Source organism: Vigna umbellata, chromosome 6 (genome assembly GCF_029865625.1).
Source record: "Vigna umbellata cultivar VRB3 chromosome 6, Vumbellata_1.0, whole genome shotgun sequence".
NCBI classification, from domain to species: Eukaryota; Viridiplantae; Streptophyta; class Magnoliopsida; order Fabales; family Fabaceae; genus Vigna; species Vigna umbellata.
Window position 1 is genome coordinate 15,325,998 of NC_142170.1, and position 20,455 is coordinate 15,346,452.

Here is a 20,455-nt window from a genome sequence, read left to right on the forward strand (position 1 = left end):
TCTACATGTTATTTAATAAATAGAACTACAAATTTCTTAAAGTAAATTCATAATGTAACGTGCTAACTTTCTCAAAAAGGAAAAAGAAAACATGTTTGAGTTAACAAATATACATACGAAGTTTGTTTAAAATAAACAAAAAAAATGTAAATGTAATTTAACAGATTGCTATAGTTACACATTAAAATTATTAGATTTCCAAACATAAAAGCACAAACATGAAACTCGGGAAGAGTTCTTTTTCGAGCAGAACTTACGGGCATAACTTGTTCAGCAAATATGCTAGTAAGAACTAAGCCTAGGTAAAGGCATTTTGATTCAATACACACAAATTCACTACATTGGGATGTAAATAAACAAGGAAATGGATGCATTTAATACACAACTATGCGCTAAATAATTTCACTACAACAACACGAATTCGATATATTGCTTTTACCTCAACCCAAAAACACATCCAACGATAAGAACAAGTTTTGAGATGTTTGCATGGAATGGGAAGGATCGTCATGTGGTCAAGCAATTCTCCCAAGTCCCGTACTTGGAACTGAAACTCCCACCACCGCTTTGCTGTGCATGCTCAGAAATAACAGTGCGAGCACAAACATCCCAAGTCCTTGCTATCTCCCCAAGGGACATAGGTTGTGATAGACTTCGTAAGGATATGCTAAACCTTGACTTTGCTTTCACAGAAAGATCTTCATTCTCCTTACTGAAAGAAATATTCAAAATCATTTCTATTAAACGCAAGAACTCTAGGTACATTTAACATAAACTACTCAGTCTGATACAATACATCAAACCCGTGCTTCATGAATCAGAAAAAAGTCATAATCAACGAAAGATGTTTTGTATATGAACAATACATTTCTTCTTTTTGTTAATAAATGCAAATAGAACATATTTGTCGTGATAATTCATGATTGGGTAAAGTAAAGATTTTGTTAAAAAGAAAATAAGACTCATAAGAGATGCTAAATCTCTCACCCAGATTCAACGGGAAACTTGTCGAGGAGAATGGGGGAACAATTAGGATAATTCGTGGGAACAAGCAAGCGCAAGGGTTGAATTGGTGACTGCAAGGCAGTAAAACACAAATAAGGACAAAGTTGAAATTTCTATAACAAAGACAACAATTACTTAATATGTACATGGTTTAAATGTTTTAAAGCCCACCATCTGCACTGAAGCGTACTGGGATTTTAAGCTCGGACTGAGAGCCACAGCATTGTAAGAACACTTGACAATGGTCCCTTCTGTCCCTTCAGCAGCAGCTGCTGCTGCTGTTGGATCAACTTCTTCATTGCTTATGTCTACTACTGTGTCAATAAGTCGCTGATTAACCTCCCTAATTTCTTCCAAAAGGGAATGATTAGCCTGCAATAAAAGTCACATAAATTCTTTATCAACAATCAAAGGCTGCATGTTTAAAGTAAATCCATGAATAATAAAGTGATTTCCTATTTTTCACAACGTTAACTTCAGAATAATTTTAAAACATAACCTAAAAATCATCTAATGCTCAAATGTAAAAATCCAGAACTGTAAAAATCTAAAGCAGATCAGCAAAATCTAAGTCATTATACGATGAATCCAGAACTGTCCAAGTCAACAATTGACCTGTTGTGCATTTTCACTAAGCACTTCTTTCAATCGCTGTGGGTTCTTAGCCTAGTGCAATGCTCACAAAGTCTACTTCTCCAGGAAACACTAATACATCATGGATATTTATAGGCAACGGTGCAGGTTTGCGAATTTGTGGTGTTTGTTTATCTTTGTTTACCTCACCTTACGATTCACACGTCATTCTAAACTTACACAATTTTGTTACATGTCCCCTCAATTACTAAAAAATTTCTCAGTGTTAGTCAGTTTGCCAAAGATAGTTCTCTTTTCTTTAAGTTTCATCCTAACCAATGTTTGTTAAATCTCAGGGGACCAATAGAGTTCTTCAAGGTGTTGTTCGTGATGATGGACTCTGCTCATTCAATAATCTCCACCTTTATCCTTAGTTTTTCAACAGTCTTCGTCCAAGTGTTTCAGTTATAAATCCAGTCTAAATAATGTGTATTCTGTAAATTGTTCATATGTGGCACAACAGACTTGGACATCCTAATAATCATGTTATGCAACTTGTAATGAAACATTGCAAACTTTCGTTACCTAGTAAAATGATTCCTACTTTTGTTCATCTTGTTGTGTTGGCAAATTACATCACTTGCCTTCTCACTCATCAAAATTTGTTCACTCACCATTAGAACTGTTGTTTACGGATCTCTGGGTCCTACTCACTTTACCTCTTATGCAGGGTGCAAATATTATGTTTTGTTTATTGGTGCTTGTTCTATATATAGATACACTTGGATTTTTCCTTTAAAATCTAAGGGTGACACATTTTATGTTTTTCAGTTTTAAACAAATGATTGAGTTGCAACTTGGTTTAAAAATAAAAAATATACAGTCTGTTGGGGTGGAGAGTACAGACCTTTCACAAATCTTTTGGCCACTTACGGTATCAATCAGACTTATTTGAAAGAAAACATAGGCACATTGTTGATTTGGGTCTTACTCTGCTGCATAAAGCTTCTCTTCCTCTAAAATTTGGGATTATGCTTTTAGTACAGTTGTTTATCTAGTTAACAAGCTTCCCACATCTTTTTTGAATTTTGCTATTCCTTACTCTGTTCTCTTCAATAAGGACCCGAATTTTGCTTTTCTGAAAATTTTTGGATGTGCCTGTTTTCCTCTTTTAAAACCTTATCACTGTCATAAGCTTGATTTCAGATCAGAGGAATGTACTTTCTTGGGCTATTCTCAAATACAAAAAGGCCACAACTGTCTATCTCTAGTGGCAAAGTTTATATTTCTACGGATGTTTGGTTTTCCTTATTCTAGCCTTTTTCCTCATACTCCTAACATTGTTAAAGATCTCAACCAGTATTTTACTTTAACTCCTACTTTTACACCACCTCGAGTGTCCCCTATCCAGATTTTGCTTTTCTGAAATTTTTTGGATGTGCCTATTTTCCTCTTTTAAAACCTTATCACTCTCATAAGCCTGGTTTCAGATCAGAGGAATGCATTTTCTTGGGCCATTCTCAAATACATAAAGGCTACAAGTGTCTATCCTCTAGTGGCAAAGTTTTGTATTTCTAAGGATGTTTGGTTTAATGAAGAAGAATTTCCTTATTCTTTCCTTTTTCCTCATACTCCTGACATTGTTAAAGATCTCAACCAGTATTTTACTTTAACTCCTACTCTTACACCACCTCGAGTGTCCCCTATCACTTCCTCTGCTGGTATGCCTGTCAGTTCCTCAGAACAGTCATCTTCTGAGACTGTCTAATATTGCACCCACTGAGTCAATACGTGATTGTCCCAACTCCTGCTAATATTCATCTTATGCAGACATGATCCAAATCTGGAATCGTTACTCACAAAGTTCATCCTTCACTGCTTCTCCCTCATTCAGAACCTACCATTATTAAGCAAGCTATTAAAGATGCTAACTGGTGATGCTCTCATGAAGCAAAATACTTGGGATTTAGTTCCATTACCTCTCATAGACAAGTTGTTGGGTGCAAATGGGTCTTCCAAGTCAAAGAAAATGTTGATGGCTCAATCAATAAATGTAAAGCACGACTAGTGACAAAAGGATTTCATCAAATACGTGGGTTTGATTTTCATGAGACTTTTTCTCCAATGGTGAACCCACTAACAATTTGAATTGTTTTGACTCTTGTTGTATCCTATGGTTGAAAATTGTTTCAACTACATGTGAACAATGCCTTTCTAAATGACTTTCTTGAAGAAACAATTTACATGACTCAACGGCCTAGTTTTGAAGTCAGTGACAAGACTTTTGTTTGTAAGTAGAATAAAGCTTTCTATGGGCTAAAACAAGCACCTCGTTAGTGGTTTCATAGGTAGCAAACTAATCTTCAACAAATTGGATTTGTCAACAGCACTTGATATTCATCTCTGTTTGTTTACAGAAAACAGTTGCAGGTTGTTTATTTTCTGGTTTATGTGGATGATATTATCATAACTGTTAGCTCTGCTGAACTCATTCATGGTATTACTTTCAAATTTAATGCTACTTTCTCTCACAATTGGGCCAGCTTGATTATTTTCTCGGTGTTGAAGTTAAATACTGACCTGACAATTCTACCTAATGACTCAAACCAAGTACATCCAAGACTTACTTCATAAGACACATGACAGAAACACATTCTATTTCTTCACCTATGGTGACTAATTGCAAGTTGTCTAAACATGGAGCTGATTTTTTCTCTGGTCCTCCACCGTTGAGTTGTGGGTACTCTTCAGTATACCACTCTTAATAGACCAGAGATTAGTTATGCAGTGAAGAAAGTATGTTAGTTCATGGCCAAACCTCTTGACTCTCATTGGATAGTTGTGAAACATATATTGAGATATCTTAAGGGTACAATATTTCATGGCTTGCATTTTCAACCTGCATCACCTAACTGGTCTTTAAGCTTAAAAGCCTATTGTGATGCTGACTGGGCATCAGATGTAGATGATCGCAGATCTACTTTAGGGGCAGCCATTTTGCTTAGTCCTACTCTGATTTCTTGGTGGTCCAGAAAACAAGTTGTTGCACATTCTAGTACTGAAGCTGAATACAGAAGTCTAGCTCAAACAGCTGCAGAATTGTCCTGGATTTCCAAATTGCTAACAGAGTTGCAAGTTTCTTTCCTTACTCCAGTTCTTCTTTGTGATAATCAAAGTGCAGTGGCAATTGCTCATAATGCCGTTTTTCACAATCGGACCAAACATATGGAGATTGATGTGTTTTTTGTAAAGTAAAACGTTTGGCAAAGCAGCTCTCAATTTGTCATATTCCTACTCTGGATCAGTGGGCTGATCTTTTGACCAAGCCATTGTCCACAACTTGGTTGGTGTTTCTTTGCAGCAAACTAAATGTGAAGACTTTTGCTTTTGAAAAGTCTTCTCCTTGAGTTTGAGGGGGGCTGTTACTGTATATACTAAGTCAACTATGGTCAACTTGTATTATTAGTCAAACTTGTACAGCTGTAGGTTTCTTTCATTGTATTTGTACAGCTGTCAGATTATAACAGCTTCTTAGACATCTTTGTCTATATATACCTCCTGTACATAAGATTCAAGCGAGCAATAAGTTAATAAAAATATCCTGTTCAGTTTAAATTTTTTCCGTTCTTTTCTCAGTTCATGTTCTTCAACATTAAATAAAACGTAACGACTAAAAACAATAGTACCTCAACCCTTGGCATCTTGAATCTTGATGTTGCAGTTGAATCCAAATCAGAGACCTCAGAAGCAGTTAACTGCTTGATACTATCATTCATGCTACCAGCAGAAGATACAACATTCAAGGGTGTTGCATAAGTGTAGCGCTTCATCCTCCTAGTTCCATTGGCACCATCTTGTGCGATAAAATTTCTTGCCTGAAGGCGACAATTAGTCATAGCAACCAAATCTTCACCCACAGCAGCTCTGGATCCATTACCTGGTGCTGATCCTGCTATCCTATCGTTCATGCTTACAACTGAACCAATGTCACTAACAGCAGAACATAATGTTTTTGATGACATTGATTTCACCTGGAATCATATGATTATTGGACAGAAATTTTTAAGTTGAAAAATTATGGAAACCTTCATGTATTGTCAAATTCGTAAAGAACTTAAAGACCACAGTCACAGATCAGGCCAGCTTAAGATAAACTACACTAACCGCTTTAATTAGACGCTCAATGGGCTGTTCAGTAACAGTCGACTTTCCAGATGTGGATACAAAAGCATTACCAAGAGCACCATCAGGACCAGTGAACTCTGCAAGTAAAGGAGAGGCTGATATTCCAGGTGTTCCAATGGCAAGGGATTGAGCTGGTGCTGTTGCACCACCTGATTGCTGATATCCAATATTTACAGCATTTGATATCAATGAAACACCAGAAATGGGCTTTTCAGAATCCCCTGGCATAGGAGATGGAGCCAAGGGAGGTGAGGGAGTGGGTACTACAAAAGGTGAGTTAGCTGATTGCAGAGGAGTAGCAACTTTTGTGAGAGATGGAAGGTGGTTTTGTTGGTCAACCTGAGGAGATGAGTGTTGTGGAATCTGAGGAGATGTGGCCTGAAGGAGCTGAGGAGAAGAAACAGGAAAAGGACTCCCTTTCATCTGTTGGTGGGGATAAGATGAGCGTTGACTAGAAGTAAGATGTGACTGAAAGACCCCTGGCTTAACTCCAATTCCTTGCCTCATCTTAATGTCATTTGCATCATTCATTTGGTGAAGTTGTTGTAATTGATGAGTTGGCAATTGTGCAGGCAGTTGTTGCTTTGCTGTTTGGTGTAATTGCTGTTGTTGTTGCTGTTGCATGATCTGTTGTTGCTTCCTCTGAATCAATTGCCGCTGATATTGTTGCTTAATTTGTTGATTATGTAACATCTGTTGCTCCTGTTGTTTTAGTTGCTGGTGTTGAAGCATACTGGAACCTTGCTGAAGGGGGTTAAGATTTGACTGGATTACATTAACCCCGGATTGTGAGGATAAGGAGTTAACATTAGTTTGTTGAGGAGCACTAACAGGGTTTTGTTGGAGTGAGCTAACAGGAACCTGTTGTAGGGAGTTTACAGCATTTCCTGGTCCTGAATCTAAATTGGAATTTGGTTGCATTGAATTCATCTTACTCTGTTGTGCTGTAGATACATCAGACAGAGAATTGTGCTGCATGTTTGGCATATTATTCTGCTGCATTGTTGCTACAGAGCCTTGCATATTTGATGTTTGCAACTGAGAATTAATTTGATTTTCATGAGACTGCACTTGTGTAACTTGGGATTGTGACTGTGACATGGAATGCATATGTGGTGGGGGAAGCTGTCCAGGTATGTTCTTCTTAGGTCTATTTGTATTTATAAAACTAATAATCTGCTTCTCATATGAACCCAATTTCTCCTTGAAACTAGGTGAGATATTACTCTTGGAAACCTGAAGGACTATTATAATTCGTTCCAGCATCATTTTAAACACCTTCAGCTTATCAAGCTGCTCTGACTTTGGTTGTTGTGGAAGAGAATCCTGCTGATAAACAAAGAAAAGATACAAGATTAAACAGTGACACTAATTTGAGTAAAAATAAAAACAAGGACTTCTCCTTTTAGAGTTTGCTAGAATAATAATAATAATAACAACAATAATAATAGTAACAACAACAATAATAATAATAATAATAACAACAATGGAAGAGGCTTCCTTGTCCATAGCTGATATTAAAAATTTGCCTGACTGAACATACCTGTTGAAGTTTAGAAGCAATCTTTTGGTACATTTCATTCAACTCTGGCAAGTAACTTTCTTTCATTGATTTAATCTGCCGTTTAAAATCAACAGAAGCAAATCATCAATGCATTATAAACCTTGAAATCTCCTCTGCAGGAAGATTTGTAACACTATTGCCTTAAGGAAGGGTAAAAAATATTTTCCCATTTTATAGTGCATCATAATTTCAACTTTCACTTTCACGCAAAAAAATTGAGTTGTGAACCTTGCATGCATGCACCTGACCTAGTGACTTTGAGTATCAAATTGAAAACTTTAAAATCTCACCTAAGAAATACCATTCATAACAGCACAAAATTATATTAACAATAACAATGAGTAGGATAAAAAGATAGTAAATGTAAAGGTTGGTATCATCCACATAAAAATTAAACAGTATGGATTCAAGGGTCTGTTTGGGTAAGTTTTTTCGAAAACACTTCTAGGAGATGAAAATAAAAAATAACAATGGAATAAACTTCATAATCTAAATAAATTAACAAGAACTTCTACAAATTAATTTATGCATAAATTGATTTGAACTTATTTCATTTTTCTTCTCATTTTTTCTTTTAGAAGTGTTTGTGGAATAGTTTACCTAAATAAGCTCTAAGAAAAGTTGGAATTATGGCAGAAATATAAGGTAGGGAAGAAGGGGAAATAAATACTTGGGAATATTTTGAGCTCAGCAAGAAATATAATATTTTATTGATCAGCAACTTTTATATTTATAATGCCCGAAAGAGAAAAACAAAGTAGCAAATTACTAAATAGAACTATCAGTATCTGACAGACTTGTTCCTCAAGCAAAAGTGTCAAATTAGTATGAATTTTAGCAAGCTGTAATAAAAATATAAATTCATATGCAGTTACGCGAAATACACTTGCAGGAATGAAAAGAACATAAAAAATAAGCCATGTGCTTGCACAACTTGTGATTGCAACTGTCCCCTTGCCTTTGACTAATTGCAACTAAGCATTTCCAATTCTAACAATGGTGACATTGATTAGTCTCAATCAACCAACTTTCACTTAAGTCACTGCTCAAGAAACAAGTGGCTACAAACAGTTGGTTCTCCTCCTCTTGATTAGCAATTTGAGCTCCCTCACCAAGGAAATTATTGTTGTGCCAAATTATAGCTTCATGCCCCATTTGGTTACAATTGCTGCTTGCATCAGGTCTCTTGCAACGTCTGAAAAGTGGATGACCTTTTATGCCACAATGTTGACAAGGTGGATGGTTGTTCTTTCCTTGCTTTTAATTTGATTGTTTTTTGTGTTGCTTCATCAACCTTTATTGCTCTTGCACAAGTAGCACTCTTAGATAAATCCTCTCTATTATCTCACATCAATCAGAGATAAGACAAATTTATAATATACAAGTAGGTGCAGACCACACCTTACAAGTATAAAAGATTAGTTGGAAAATTGAACTATCTTATAACTACTCATCCTGACATTTCTTTTGCGGTCAGTATGACGAGTCAATTTTTTAATTTTCCATATCCATATCATTGGAATGTTGTCATTTGTATATTGAAGTACATTAAAGGTTTTCTTGGAAAATGATTGTTATATGGACACAATAATCACACTAGACTTGTATGTTATTCAGATGTTGATTGGGTAGTCTCTCCTAGATCCACTTCCGGATATGATGTCTTCATTGGTGATAATTTGATCTCTTGGAAAAGAAAGAAACAATGTTGTAGCAAGTTCAAGTGCGAAAACAAGATATAGAAATATGGCCTTAACTACTTGTGAGCTTATTTGGCTTAATTTAAAGAATTGCATTTTGGAAAGGTCACTCAAATGACACTTATTGACACCTATATGTGACAATCAAGTTATTTTTCAAATCCCGACTTTTATGAAAGATATTATACTTTGGAGAAATTGAGACTGAGTTTGTTAATTCTAGTGATCAACTAGCATATGGTTTTACTAAATCACTAGGCGAACCTAGAGTTGATTATATTTATAACAAGAATGGTAAATATGATTTATTTGTACCACCTTGTACCACCTTGAGGGAGAGTGTTAGATATTTCCCATTCAGTTTATTATATTTTTGTTATTAATGTTGTTAGATGTATCTAGCTTAGGTCCATCTCTTTTTATTTTCCTGTTTATAAATATACAATACACATTAGAGATTCATCTTATGCCTCTTTCTCTTTTATTTCAACGGTCTTAAAAGATGATTAGAAAATAGGATATTACCTTTTGATAAACTTCTTCTTGCCAATCACCCCCACTTGACTGGCCAGTCTGTGCTGTTGAATCCAGAGAAGCTTCAAAAGATATTTCAAACACATGTGAGCTAGGGCTGAAAAAATGCAGAAATTTGTTGTTTTTGAAAATTAATGAGGTAATTGCAAAATATGTTAGTGAACATTATTCTATCATACACATAAGATAGATTATATGTGATATCCTATGTTGTTGCTCTCCAGAAAGTTTGATGCTTAACTTACATGGACGAGTTATTCATAACACAAACATCACAAAAGAATTTCTGTAGACAAGGCAAATAAGTCATGGAGGAAAGACAAACAAACCAGAAATGGTAAATTTGATTCCTGTATTTCTTTTACAATTTAGGGCAGAGAAATGAAAAAAAAATACATTGAATTCCTGTATTTCTTTTACAATTTTCATTTTCTTTGCAATCTTTTGACAAAAAATGCAAGAATTATCCAAGGCAGTCCAAATAGAACTCCTACATGTAGATTCGTATACGATTTGACTTCTACATGCTTGTAAGATGGGGTATCCTGATTTAGAAGAAAACTAATCCTACTGAGATCATGTAGGGACGGTATTCGAGCATGTCAAATTACAGGGATCAAGCAATCCTAGTAATCCTGCCCTTGGTTTTGCATCTTAACTGCTGACAAAATCAAACCCAAACCCAGATAATACCCAAAATGAAATGACATATTGCAAAACTCTCTCATACCTGCAAAACACAATGTCTACGAACAATATCTGCTAAATTATCCCTATAAGGTCTAGCCGTCTAGGGCAAGGACAGAACAGTGCTACCACCTTAAAACTAAATCACAGGCATGCCTGTTCTCATAGCTACCAAATTTGCACAGTGGCATATAACAAACAGTTCTGAAAAGGATATAGCAGGAACTGGATGGCTGCTTATTTTAATATTATAATACAAACTAAATAATTTATAACACATTAAAGATGTTAAATATATTCATGACAAATAATAAGTCAAATTTACACACCCAACTACTATCAATCTAGGAGCAACAAAGAACAAAATAATGAAGAAAAAAGAAAGAAAAATTACGGTGAAATTAACAGAAAAAAAAAAACATAGCAACTTAAGTAAAGCTAAAAGTGGACTGGAAAGATGAAAGAACAAACGCAAGGGGAACACTCTTTTTAAAAGTGAAGAAACAAATCTCACATCAGAGGGAACCCTCCGTACAATGGTCAAGGAAGAAGGTTTTCAAGTCCTATTATGTGTTGAAAGAAAAATAAAAGAAATATAGAAAAGCTTACTGTCATCAGTTCAGTCTGCACTTTGCTAGAGTATGCTTTAGATTACTATACCTGTTCTATCATATTTTGATGTACACTCCTTTCTCTGCTTTTGTAATATTACATTTTGTGGAGCAGTTCACTGAAAAATAAATGTTTTTAGTGTTTTAATGTTTCAATTTCCATATTTAACTAGTGGCCTTGGCTCTATTAGAGGGCTTAGGCCATTCTTTTGCTGGGCAGACAGGGCTTAGACCTTGCAGAATTACATCTGTATTGTATTTAGAATAAGACTTTAATGTATTGAAAAAATAAATGTTTTTAGTGTTTTAATGTAAGTAGAGATTTCAAAGTTATCCAACCTATTTATGTTATATAGATGTTTGAAATACAATTTTATATAAGATGGGGATCTTTTATTCCATGATGTGATCGCAAAATTTGTCTACCTCCTAAATGACCCACGGTAGTAGGTAAGCTCACGAGTTTGATCACCAAGAAGCCACCGATTGACAGAAGGTAAAGCACACAAAGAAAAATGCATAGTTGCAAATTCACATACTTGATGAAGTTTCTGGAAGGGGTCTTTGTGATTGATATAACTGCTTCTGCTGATCAAGAACAGTTGATTGCTGAAGTAAGGGACCTGAGGCTTGAAGCCTTTGTTGCATATCTCGTTGCAAGGAATTTGGTTGCTGTTGCAAACCCAACTGTTGTTGCAATTGTGCAGGCTGAGATTGAATCTGTGGCATCAATTGCTGTTGTGGAGGCTGTGTCTGTGACTGCTGCACTTGAGATGGTAACAAATTTGATGCATTTTGTTGAGATTGTGGTTGAATTTGAACCTGTGATTGTTGTAGCACGTGTGCAGAGTGCTGGCTTGTTTGCATACCTGAGTTGCCAGATTGAGGTCCTAAGACCTGCTGTGGCTGTAACCCAGGGACATTATTACCCAACTGTTGATGCATATTTGATAGGTTGTTTTGCTGATTTATCAATTGTTGCTGTTGCTGTTGCAGGTTGGAGAGATTGTTCTGTTGTGCAAGTAACCTCTGTGGTTGCTGCAAATCACTAACATTACTTTGTGTCCCAAGTATTTGGGTATGCTGCATGTTTGAGGCATTTCCCTGTGCGCCCATAAGCTGTTGTTGTTGTTGCTGTTGTGGAGGTAATATTGACTGTTGAGTCATTGGTGTTTGTTGCTGATGAATGATTGAAGTTTGTTGTGGTTGTTGTTGCCTGATAACTTGGGAGTGTTGCTGAAGCACAGACTGTGTTGATTGTTGAACATTATTAGATTGTTGATTGTGCTGAATGCTAGGTAGAGATGTCTGCATCATGGGAGCCTGCTGCATAACAGATGATGTTTGAATGACAGGTTGCTGAGAAGATTGCAGTTGATTTGGTTGTAGAAGATTCTGCTGCTGCTGCTGCTGCTGCTGCTGGTGGAACTTGTGCCTTATAAGCTGATGTTGAATTTGTTGCTGATATAGAAATTGCTGTGAATTTTGTGATTGCTGCTGTTGTTGGGGAACAACCTGCTGCCTTGCTTGAATTTGTCTCTGGGAACCAGCAAACATATTTTGCATGTTGGAATTCTGGCTAATGGTGTTCCCCACTGAATTCTGTCCCGGTATATTCTGCATGTTAGGATTATTCTGACCAACATTTTGGATAGGAGTCTGGGTTAAACCCGATGATTGAGATGCAATATTATTTTGCATAAGCTGTTGGCGTGCCTGGGATTGATTGGGCAAAGAAATAGAATGTTGCTGCCCAGGATTGTGAACTTGAGGTGGAATTACAAGCCCTATTAAATAAACAGTGATTCGTTAAGACAGAGAAACCCACAAAAAACTTAAGATATAACATCAGGATCCGAATGAATTGTTAACAGCACACAATTGGAATTTTGCAACCTAACAAGGAGTTGAAGATACCAAAAAGCTAGTAAGCAAGCAAGAACGGTCCAAAAAAAAGAAAGCAAATGTATGAACAAACAATACTACCTGTAATAATGGATACAGGCAGGCCTTCAGAGGGAATAAAGAGTTAACAATGTGGTTCAAGCTTTTTGAACTTTCAAAAATTAAGCATTTCATCACTTTTTTCCTTTGTGGGTAATTTGTATTTTCCATTCACAATTAGATTGATTTTTGTTAGGGTTCCTACAACAAAAATGGATGAAATAAAGCCAATATTATTACTCAAAAGTGTATCAGAAACACAGTAGGGTTAACAATCCTACTGCCACAGAGCAAGCTCCTTCAAGGAAACAACATTCCCACTCCTAACCGAAGTTTTTTCTCTCCCCACTACCTCTTATTTTACTCCCTTATATTTTCCCTATCCCTCTCATTCCTTAATTGATTCCGTTACATCTTTTGCCACCACAACACTACTCTTCACACCCTTTTTTCTCCTATCACACAACCTCAAAACCTTGGGCTTACTGTGAGTGTCTAGGCCCACATTCCTTACCGTTTCAATTTTAGTCAAATGGTTACTCATCCAACACCTAGATTTGTAATTTCAATATGCTCTTTTTGGTGGAAGACTTAAACTCAAGTTTAGCAAAAGATTCCTAATGTAGGATACAACACTTGCATCCTTTATCTTTTGGCAATCAATCACTTAAACCCAAATCAACATACAATCTAAAAAAAAAAAACATAAATGTATTTGTTGTTCAAATTCAAACCAAACAATTAAAAATAAATTCTTCTTTAGATACTAAAACCTGGAAAAGAAGCGGAAATGGCAAAGGAAACCAAAATTGCAAGTCAACCACGGATATAGACATAGACATTGCAATGTTTTTAGAGATAAATTTTAAAATGTTAATATCAATGGAAAAATTTTAAAAGCAGACCTGGATCGGGAGGTTTATTACTTGGACCACCTTGATTTGGAGCATTGGCCATGCTGCCCTGGGATTTAGTCTCCATGGTAAGCATCTTCAAAGATATTTTTCGTAGATAATCAGACTGAAATAAGGGAATATCACATTAAACCATCAATCTTTCAAATGGAATGTTATTGTAAACATAAACACAAATTGATAAATCTATAGTCAAATACGTACCTGGCTTGTTGCAGCAGTAAAAATCTTCTCTTCAAACCTTTGAGCAATCTTCTGAAGTTCATGCAATCCCTCTTGACCAGAAACAGGAAGATGTCTTTTTAACGTGTCCATTCTATAGAAAATGAAGAAAAGCAATTTAATAACTAAATAATACAAATTATAGAAAACTTATGGTCAATAGGCAATCCTAAAATGTTATAAGCTCGTTAAAATGTAAAAAAGACCTTATTGAAATCATACACATGTTCAAAACAAAAAACAATTATAGTGGAATAGATATCAGGAATGGAGTGCAAGCAGCATATTTAAATTTAAATTTTCGAATTTCATTCTCTTTTTTTCTGTAATATTCTCCGCCAAGGCTAGTATAGCATTGTCTTTCCTTCGAAAATAACTTCTGAAATATATGAAAAATTAAGAGTTTGAAGCACTTGTGAGAGTAGTTCTCATCCATGAGTTTTATCTTGATTTCTAGTAATCCAAGTGACTACTCTTCCTTGTTGTTTATCATGAAGATGAAGATGAAACTTCAAATTCAAGTAGTAAGTAGCAGACCCGTTTCTTACACCATCTAACTATTATCCTCCTCCATCTTTTCTCCATTAATTTGTTTTCATGTCCTTATGCTCTATAATTGTTAGTTCAACCCTATTTCAATCCATTTCTATCCATAGTTATCTTGTTAATGACTTTATTCGGCTAAACCTCATCATCAATGAGCATGTGCAGACATGCTAAACCTCATCCCTACACTTTAATTATGACATTAAAAACCATAGAAGCAATATTTTATTAAATTTTCATTTTCCAAGAAAAATAAACACATTTAATTATTTTGTGTTCAAAGAGACCAGAGTACTCGCGGAAATACTCTCAATCTATGGAATTATGAACCAAATAAAAATCTGTGAAACCATAAGACTGAATCTTACATTTTGTTGACAATTCTTTGGCGGGACTCTTGCTGCAAGCCACCTCTCCAGTCACCAGTATCCATATTGGCTTCAGTGCCTTGATTAGGTCTCCAATTATTATTATCCATCTCAATTTGATAAACTAAAAAAAGAAAAAACGGACTATTCTTGTCAAATTAAATTTCCAAAGATAATATAAATGTATGAAATATTATGAAGATAATTCAACATAACCCATATAAATAAAACATCCACCAATAAATGGTATAGTCAACAAAACGGTTAAACAACAAAACAAAATGTTATAAAAACTTAGGTTTATAAGATGCACACAAAACATTAATTTTCTAATTGTCTGGTAATTAATTGTAAAAGCGACTAACAAAATTCCAATTTTACATAAAATATCCTCAATTTTGTCCATTTATAAATTTATGCCTGTCATGTTCTCGTCTATCAAAGATCGAGTACTGATTCAAACGAAACGCCCCTCTTTTATATTCGCTCTTTGGATTAAAGAGCTATCCATGACGGGAGCCAATAATCTTTCAAAGATGAGAAAAAAAAGAAAAAAGAAATCCAATATTAGAAAACCGACCTGATGGTAGTGGCGATTTTCGTGCGATTCGGGCGTAGGAGCAGTGCTACAGATTGCGTGTCTGACTGGTGAGCTTCCACTGTATTGTAAACTGGGAAGAAACCATTTCAAAATATTATTATTATTATTATTATTTATAAAGTTTTCTAACTTTTCTATATTTATTATATATAAAATATAATACGAACTACTTTATTTTTATTGTAAATTTTTAGTCTATAAAATAATTTGTATATTTTTTATTATAAATAATTTTATATTATAGATATTTATTTGAATTTTAAAAAAATAAATATTAAAATGATAGAATAGTAAAATATTTACCATTCTAAACTTTAAATAATTTATAAAATAATTAAATTTAGATTAACGATTTTTGAAAGATAAAAATAAAAATATAATTATTTAAATTTAAGATCATGATTATATTTTTGTTAATATAAAGTTAACTTATTTTCCCTGTGTGTTATTATTTTATTACACCAAAATATATAAATTGTTAAATTTTGTAAATATTGCATTTTACAATTGGGAAGTCGAGGAAATTTATTTATTTTCAATAAAATTTAAAATAGTAAAATAAAAATTTTCTCAGCTGTGTATTTTTATTAAATCATTGGAAAAGTTATTGAATCATAAAAATTATTACGAGGACATATTCTTATTTCTCATATGTTTTGCCTTTTTTATTCCACCCTTTTGTATACAAGTGATTAAAAAGATGTTTTCTTCACCTACTTTTATTTCTACTCTTTAATGTAATTAGTATGATCATAATTTGATTTCACATATTAAAAAAGGAATAATCAAAGACAAATCACGGTTAAGTCTAAACACAATAAAAATAAAATTAAAAAAATATGACTTTCAACGGTAAAAACAAAGATAATATGTTTGATTTATATACATAAGCAAAATAGTTATGAATTATGAATTTCTAGGCTATTTATATGTTTAATGATTGAGTATTGAAAATGATATCTCTATTGACAAATCCAATTTAGATATTTAACATTTAATTTCATAAATTTAAAATTTTCGAAGTTTTTGTAAAGAATTTTTAGTACAGGTTTATATTATAGAATTCAACCATTTTGGAATTCTGTATGGTAAATTTAAAAAACATTTCAAATCTTATAATATAAAATATTAAATAATATTTTTATATTCTAGAATTATAATAATTACAAAACCGCATAAATTGTTTTTAAAATTATATTATATTTTGAATTACATAATTTAAAATATAAATTTTTATAATATAAATTTTTATTACAAATTATTATATTATAAACTTATAAATTTATATTCTAAAACATATAGATTAAAATAAAGTTAAAATTTTTCTTTTCTTTAAGTAAAAATTGAAAATCGTTAAAACTTTAGTTTAATTTAATCTTCCAATTTTAAAAAGATAACACTTGAGTTATTCATGTAATGCCTCATATTATTCAAAAACCGGTAACTTTCAATTTAAAAACTTAAATATATAATATAATTTATTCAAAACATGATAGGTCCAAACACACTTATCTAATGAAAATAACCAAACAAAATAAAATAACTTCAAATACATTGTTTTAAAATTCAAATGCAATGAGTTTAAATAAAAATCTTAAGTTTGTCCCCCGTCTCGAATCTACCATGCCTCGGCACCATTTGCAACATCGAATCTACCATGCCTCAGCACCATTTGCAACATCATCTGTTCACGTATAACACATTTTACGATCATCTCCCATAATTTTATTCACAACACACAAACACTTGTGAGATAAGCTTCCGATAAAACAATCACAATAATAATAAGATATAAACGCATTGCATATATCAACCATAAACCACCCCATCCCAACAAACAAGATTTTTAATCCTCTAACATAACTTAATCATAATGAATTACTCAATTTTTTATATTGATCTTCAATCCTCGATTCTTGACCCTTGAACTTTGATGTCATCACTAACATCTCACACATAGACCCTTGGTTTATCAATTCATTAGCGGTTAAGTTAACCACTTACTATAATCATTATAATAACACTACTATCAACATAGCATCACCCGGAGCTAGAGCTGTCAATGCAGCCCATTTTATAAGATTTGGCCCTAGCCCATGTGGGTTGGGGCTAAAAAAGCCCACAGGGCCAGAAAAATTCTCATTAAAAAAGCCTCAGGGCCAAATATCCCTAAAAGCCCTATGGGTTAGGGCTAGCCTATGGGTTTTCTTTCTTACCATGAGAAAAATATAATAATAAAAGTAGAAACAAAAGATAGTCAATTCTACAACATTCACCCCTAATTACCACATATTTCCCGGGTCTTACATTCACCCCTCCTCAAAAGAATTTTCGTCATCGAAAATTGCTCTACTTACCAAAAAGACAAGGATACTCCTTCTTCATAACCTCCTCTAGTTCCCAAGTCATTTTCTGAGTAGTTTCATCCCATAGCACCTTCACTGTGCGAATGTCCTTCCCTCGCAACGTCTTAGTTTGCACATCTAAGACTCGTACCGGTCCTATTTCAATAGTTAAGTCCTCTTTAACATGTATTTGGTGTTCAAATTCAAACCAAACAATTAAAAATAAATTTTTCTTTAGATACTAAAACCTATCGGGAATGGCAAAGGAAACCAAAATTGCAAGTCAACAACGAATATAGACACAGACATTGCAATGTTTTTAGAGATAAATTTTAAAATGTTAATATCAATGGAAAAATTTTAAAAGCTGATCTGGATCGGGAGGTTTATTACTTGGACCACCTTGATTTGGAGCATTGGCCATGCTGCCCTGGGATTTAGTCTCCATGGTAAGCATCTTCAAAGATATTTTTCGTAGATAATCAGACTGAAATAAGGGAATATCACATTAAACCATCAATCTTTCAAATGGAATGTTATTGTAAACATAAACACAAATTGATAAATCTATAATCAAATACGTACCTGGCTTGTTGCAGCAGTAAAAATCTTCTCTTCAAACCTTTGAGCAATCTTCTGAAGTTCATGCAATCCCTCTTGACCAGAAACAGGAATATGTCTTTTTAACGTGTCCATTCTATAGAAAATGAAGAAAAGCAATTTAATAATTAAATAATACAAATTATAGAAAACTTATGGTCAATAGGCAATCCTAAAATGTTATAATCTCGTTAAAATGTAAAAAAGACCTTATTGAAATCATACACATGTTCAAAACAAAAAACAATTATAGTCGAATAGATATCAGGAATGGCAGCAGATTTAAATTTAAATTTTCGAATTTCATTCTCTTTTTTCTGTAATATTCTCCGCCAAGGCTAGTATAGCAATGTCTTTCCTTCGAAGATAACTTCTGAAATATATGAAAAATTGAGAGTTTAAAGCACATGTGAGAGTAGTTCTCATCCATGAGTTTTTTCTTGATTTCTAGTAGTCCAAGTGACTACACTTCCTTGTTTATCATGAAGATGAAGATGAAACTTCAAATTAAAGTAGCAAGTAGCAGACCCGTTTCTTACACCATCTATGTATTATCCTCCTCCATCTTTTCTCCATTAATTTGTTTTCATGTCCTTATGCTCTTAATTGTTAGTTCAACCCTGTTCCAATCCATTTCTATACATAGTCATGTTCTTGTTAATGACTTTATTCAGCTAAACCTCATCATCAATGAGCATGTGCAGACATGCTAAACCTCATCCCTACACTTTAATTATGACATTAAAAACCATAGAAGCAATATTTTATTAAATTTTCATTTTCCAAGAAAAAATGAACCCATTTAATTGTTTTATTAACCTGAAAGTCAGACATTTGAGCACAAGTTTCATAACTTTTTGAATGGTGCTATGCTCACCAGAGTACTCGCGGAAATGTTGTCAATCTATGGAATTATGAACCAAATAAAAATCATTGAGACCATAAGACTGAATCTTACATTTTGTTGACAATTCTTTGGCGTGATTCTTGCTGCAACCCACCTCTCCAACTACTGGTATCCATATTAGCTTCATTGCTTTGATTAGGTCTCCAATTATTGTTATCCATCAAATTTTGATTAACTAAAAAAAGAAAAAACGGACTATTCTTGTCAAATAAATTCCAAAAGATAATATAAATGTATGAAATATTATCAAGATAATTCAACATATAACCCATATAAATAAAACATCCACCGATAAAGGTATAGTCAACAAAACGATTAAACAACAAAGTTGTAAAAACCTAGGTTTATAAGATGCACACAAAAACATTAATTTTCTAATTGTCTGCTAATTAATTGTAAAAAACGAATAACAAAATTCTAATTTTACATAAAATATCCTCGTCCATTTATAAATTTATGCCTGTCATGTTCTCCTCTCTCAAAGATCGAGTACTGATTCAAACGAAACGCCCCTCTTTTCGATTCATTAAAGAGCTATCCATGACTGGTGCCAATAATCTTTCAAAGATGAGGAGAAAAAAAGAAAAAACAAATCCAATATTAGAAAACCGACCTGATGGTGGTGGCGATTTTCGTGCGATTCGGGCGTAGGAGCAGTGTTACAGATTGCGTAACTGGTGAGCTTCGACTGTATGGTAAGCTGGGAAAAAACCATTTCAAAATATTATTATTATTTATAAAGTTTTCTAACTTTTCTATATTTATTATATATAAAATATAATACGGACTCCTTGTAAATTTATTAGTCTATATAATAATTTGTATCTTTTTATTATAAAATAATTTTATATTATAAATATTTATTTGTGTTTCGAGTTAGGATTCATGTCCCTTATTCAAAAAATCTAAAGTTAATTGTTATAATAATTGATAAAAAGTGAATACTTAGAAACTTGCTTATCTTTGTAACTTAACATGTTATTTATAAGTTATTTCATAATTTTAAATTGGCATAGGTTCAATAAAACAAATTTATCTTTAAATTCGATCGTTTACTCAAACAATTCTTTTAATTTATAATCAATTAATAATATCTTTCATCATTATCATTCTGTTATTAATTTATTGTTTATTTATCCAAATTATTAG

General features: G+C 33.5%; 2 protein-coding genes across 7 annotated transcripts; both read right to left on the reverse strand.

Annotated features, from left to right (window-relative positions):
• Positions 1–174: 174 nt before the first annotated feature.
• LOC124839949 (mediator of RNA polymerase II transcription subunit 15a) lies at positions 175–15,539 on the reverse strand. Of its 2 annotated transcripts, none has more exons than XM_047315895.2 (12): positions 15,434–15,539; positions 14,854–14,977; positions 13,922–14,033; positions 13,709–13,823; positions 11,399–12,646; positions 9,553–9,623; positions 7,307–7,381; positions 5,743–7,089; positions 5,265–5,609; positions 1,177–1,377; positions 988–1,076; positions 175–712 (listed from the first exon to the last, which is right to left on the reverse strand). In XM_047315895.2, exons 2-12 carry the CDS (start codon positions 14,961–14,963, stop codon positions 508–510), a joined length of 3,918 nt encoding a protein of 1,305 aa, XP_047171851.2. In that variant the 5' UTR covers positions 14,964–14,977; positions 15,434–15,539; the 3' UTR covers positions 175–507. The 2 variants fall into 2 exon arrangements, with proteins under 2 accessions (XP_047171851.2, XP_047171848.2); XM_047315892.2 differs by having other exon boundaries at positions 5,743–7,092.
• Positions 15,540–16,895: 1,356 nt separating this feature from the next.
• Positions 16,896–20,053, reverse strand: LOC148196846 (mediator of RNA polymerase II transcription subunit 15a-like). Of its 5 annotated transcripts, none has more exons than XM_088093020.1 (6): positions 19,920–20,053; positions 19,358–19,481; positions 18,385–18,496; positions 18,202–18,286; positions 17,812–17,955; positions 16,896–17,138 (listed from the first exon to the last, which is right to left on the reverse strand). In XM_088093020.1, the coding sequence occupies exons 2-6, from the start codon at positions 19,465–19,467 to the stop codon at positions 17,107–17,109; spliced, it is 483 nt and encodes a 160-aa protein (XP_087949146.1). In that variant the 5' UTR covers positions 19,468–19,481; positions 19,920–20,053; the 3' UTR covers positions 16,896–17,106. The 5 variants fall into 5 exon arrangements, with proteins under 5 accessions (XP_087949146.1, XP_087949144.1, XP_087949145.1 ...); XM_088093018.1 differs by having other exon boundaries at positions 18,193–18,286; XM_088093019.1 differs by having other exon boundaries at positions 16,896–17,168; positions 18,193–18,286.
• Between the last annotated feature and the right edge of the window lie 402 nt (positions 20,054–20,455).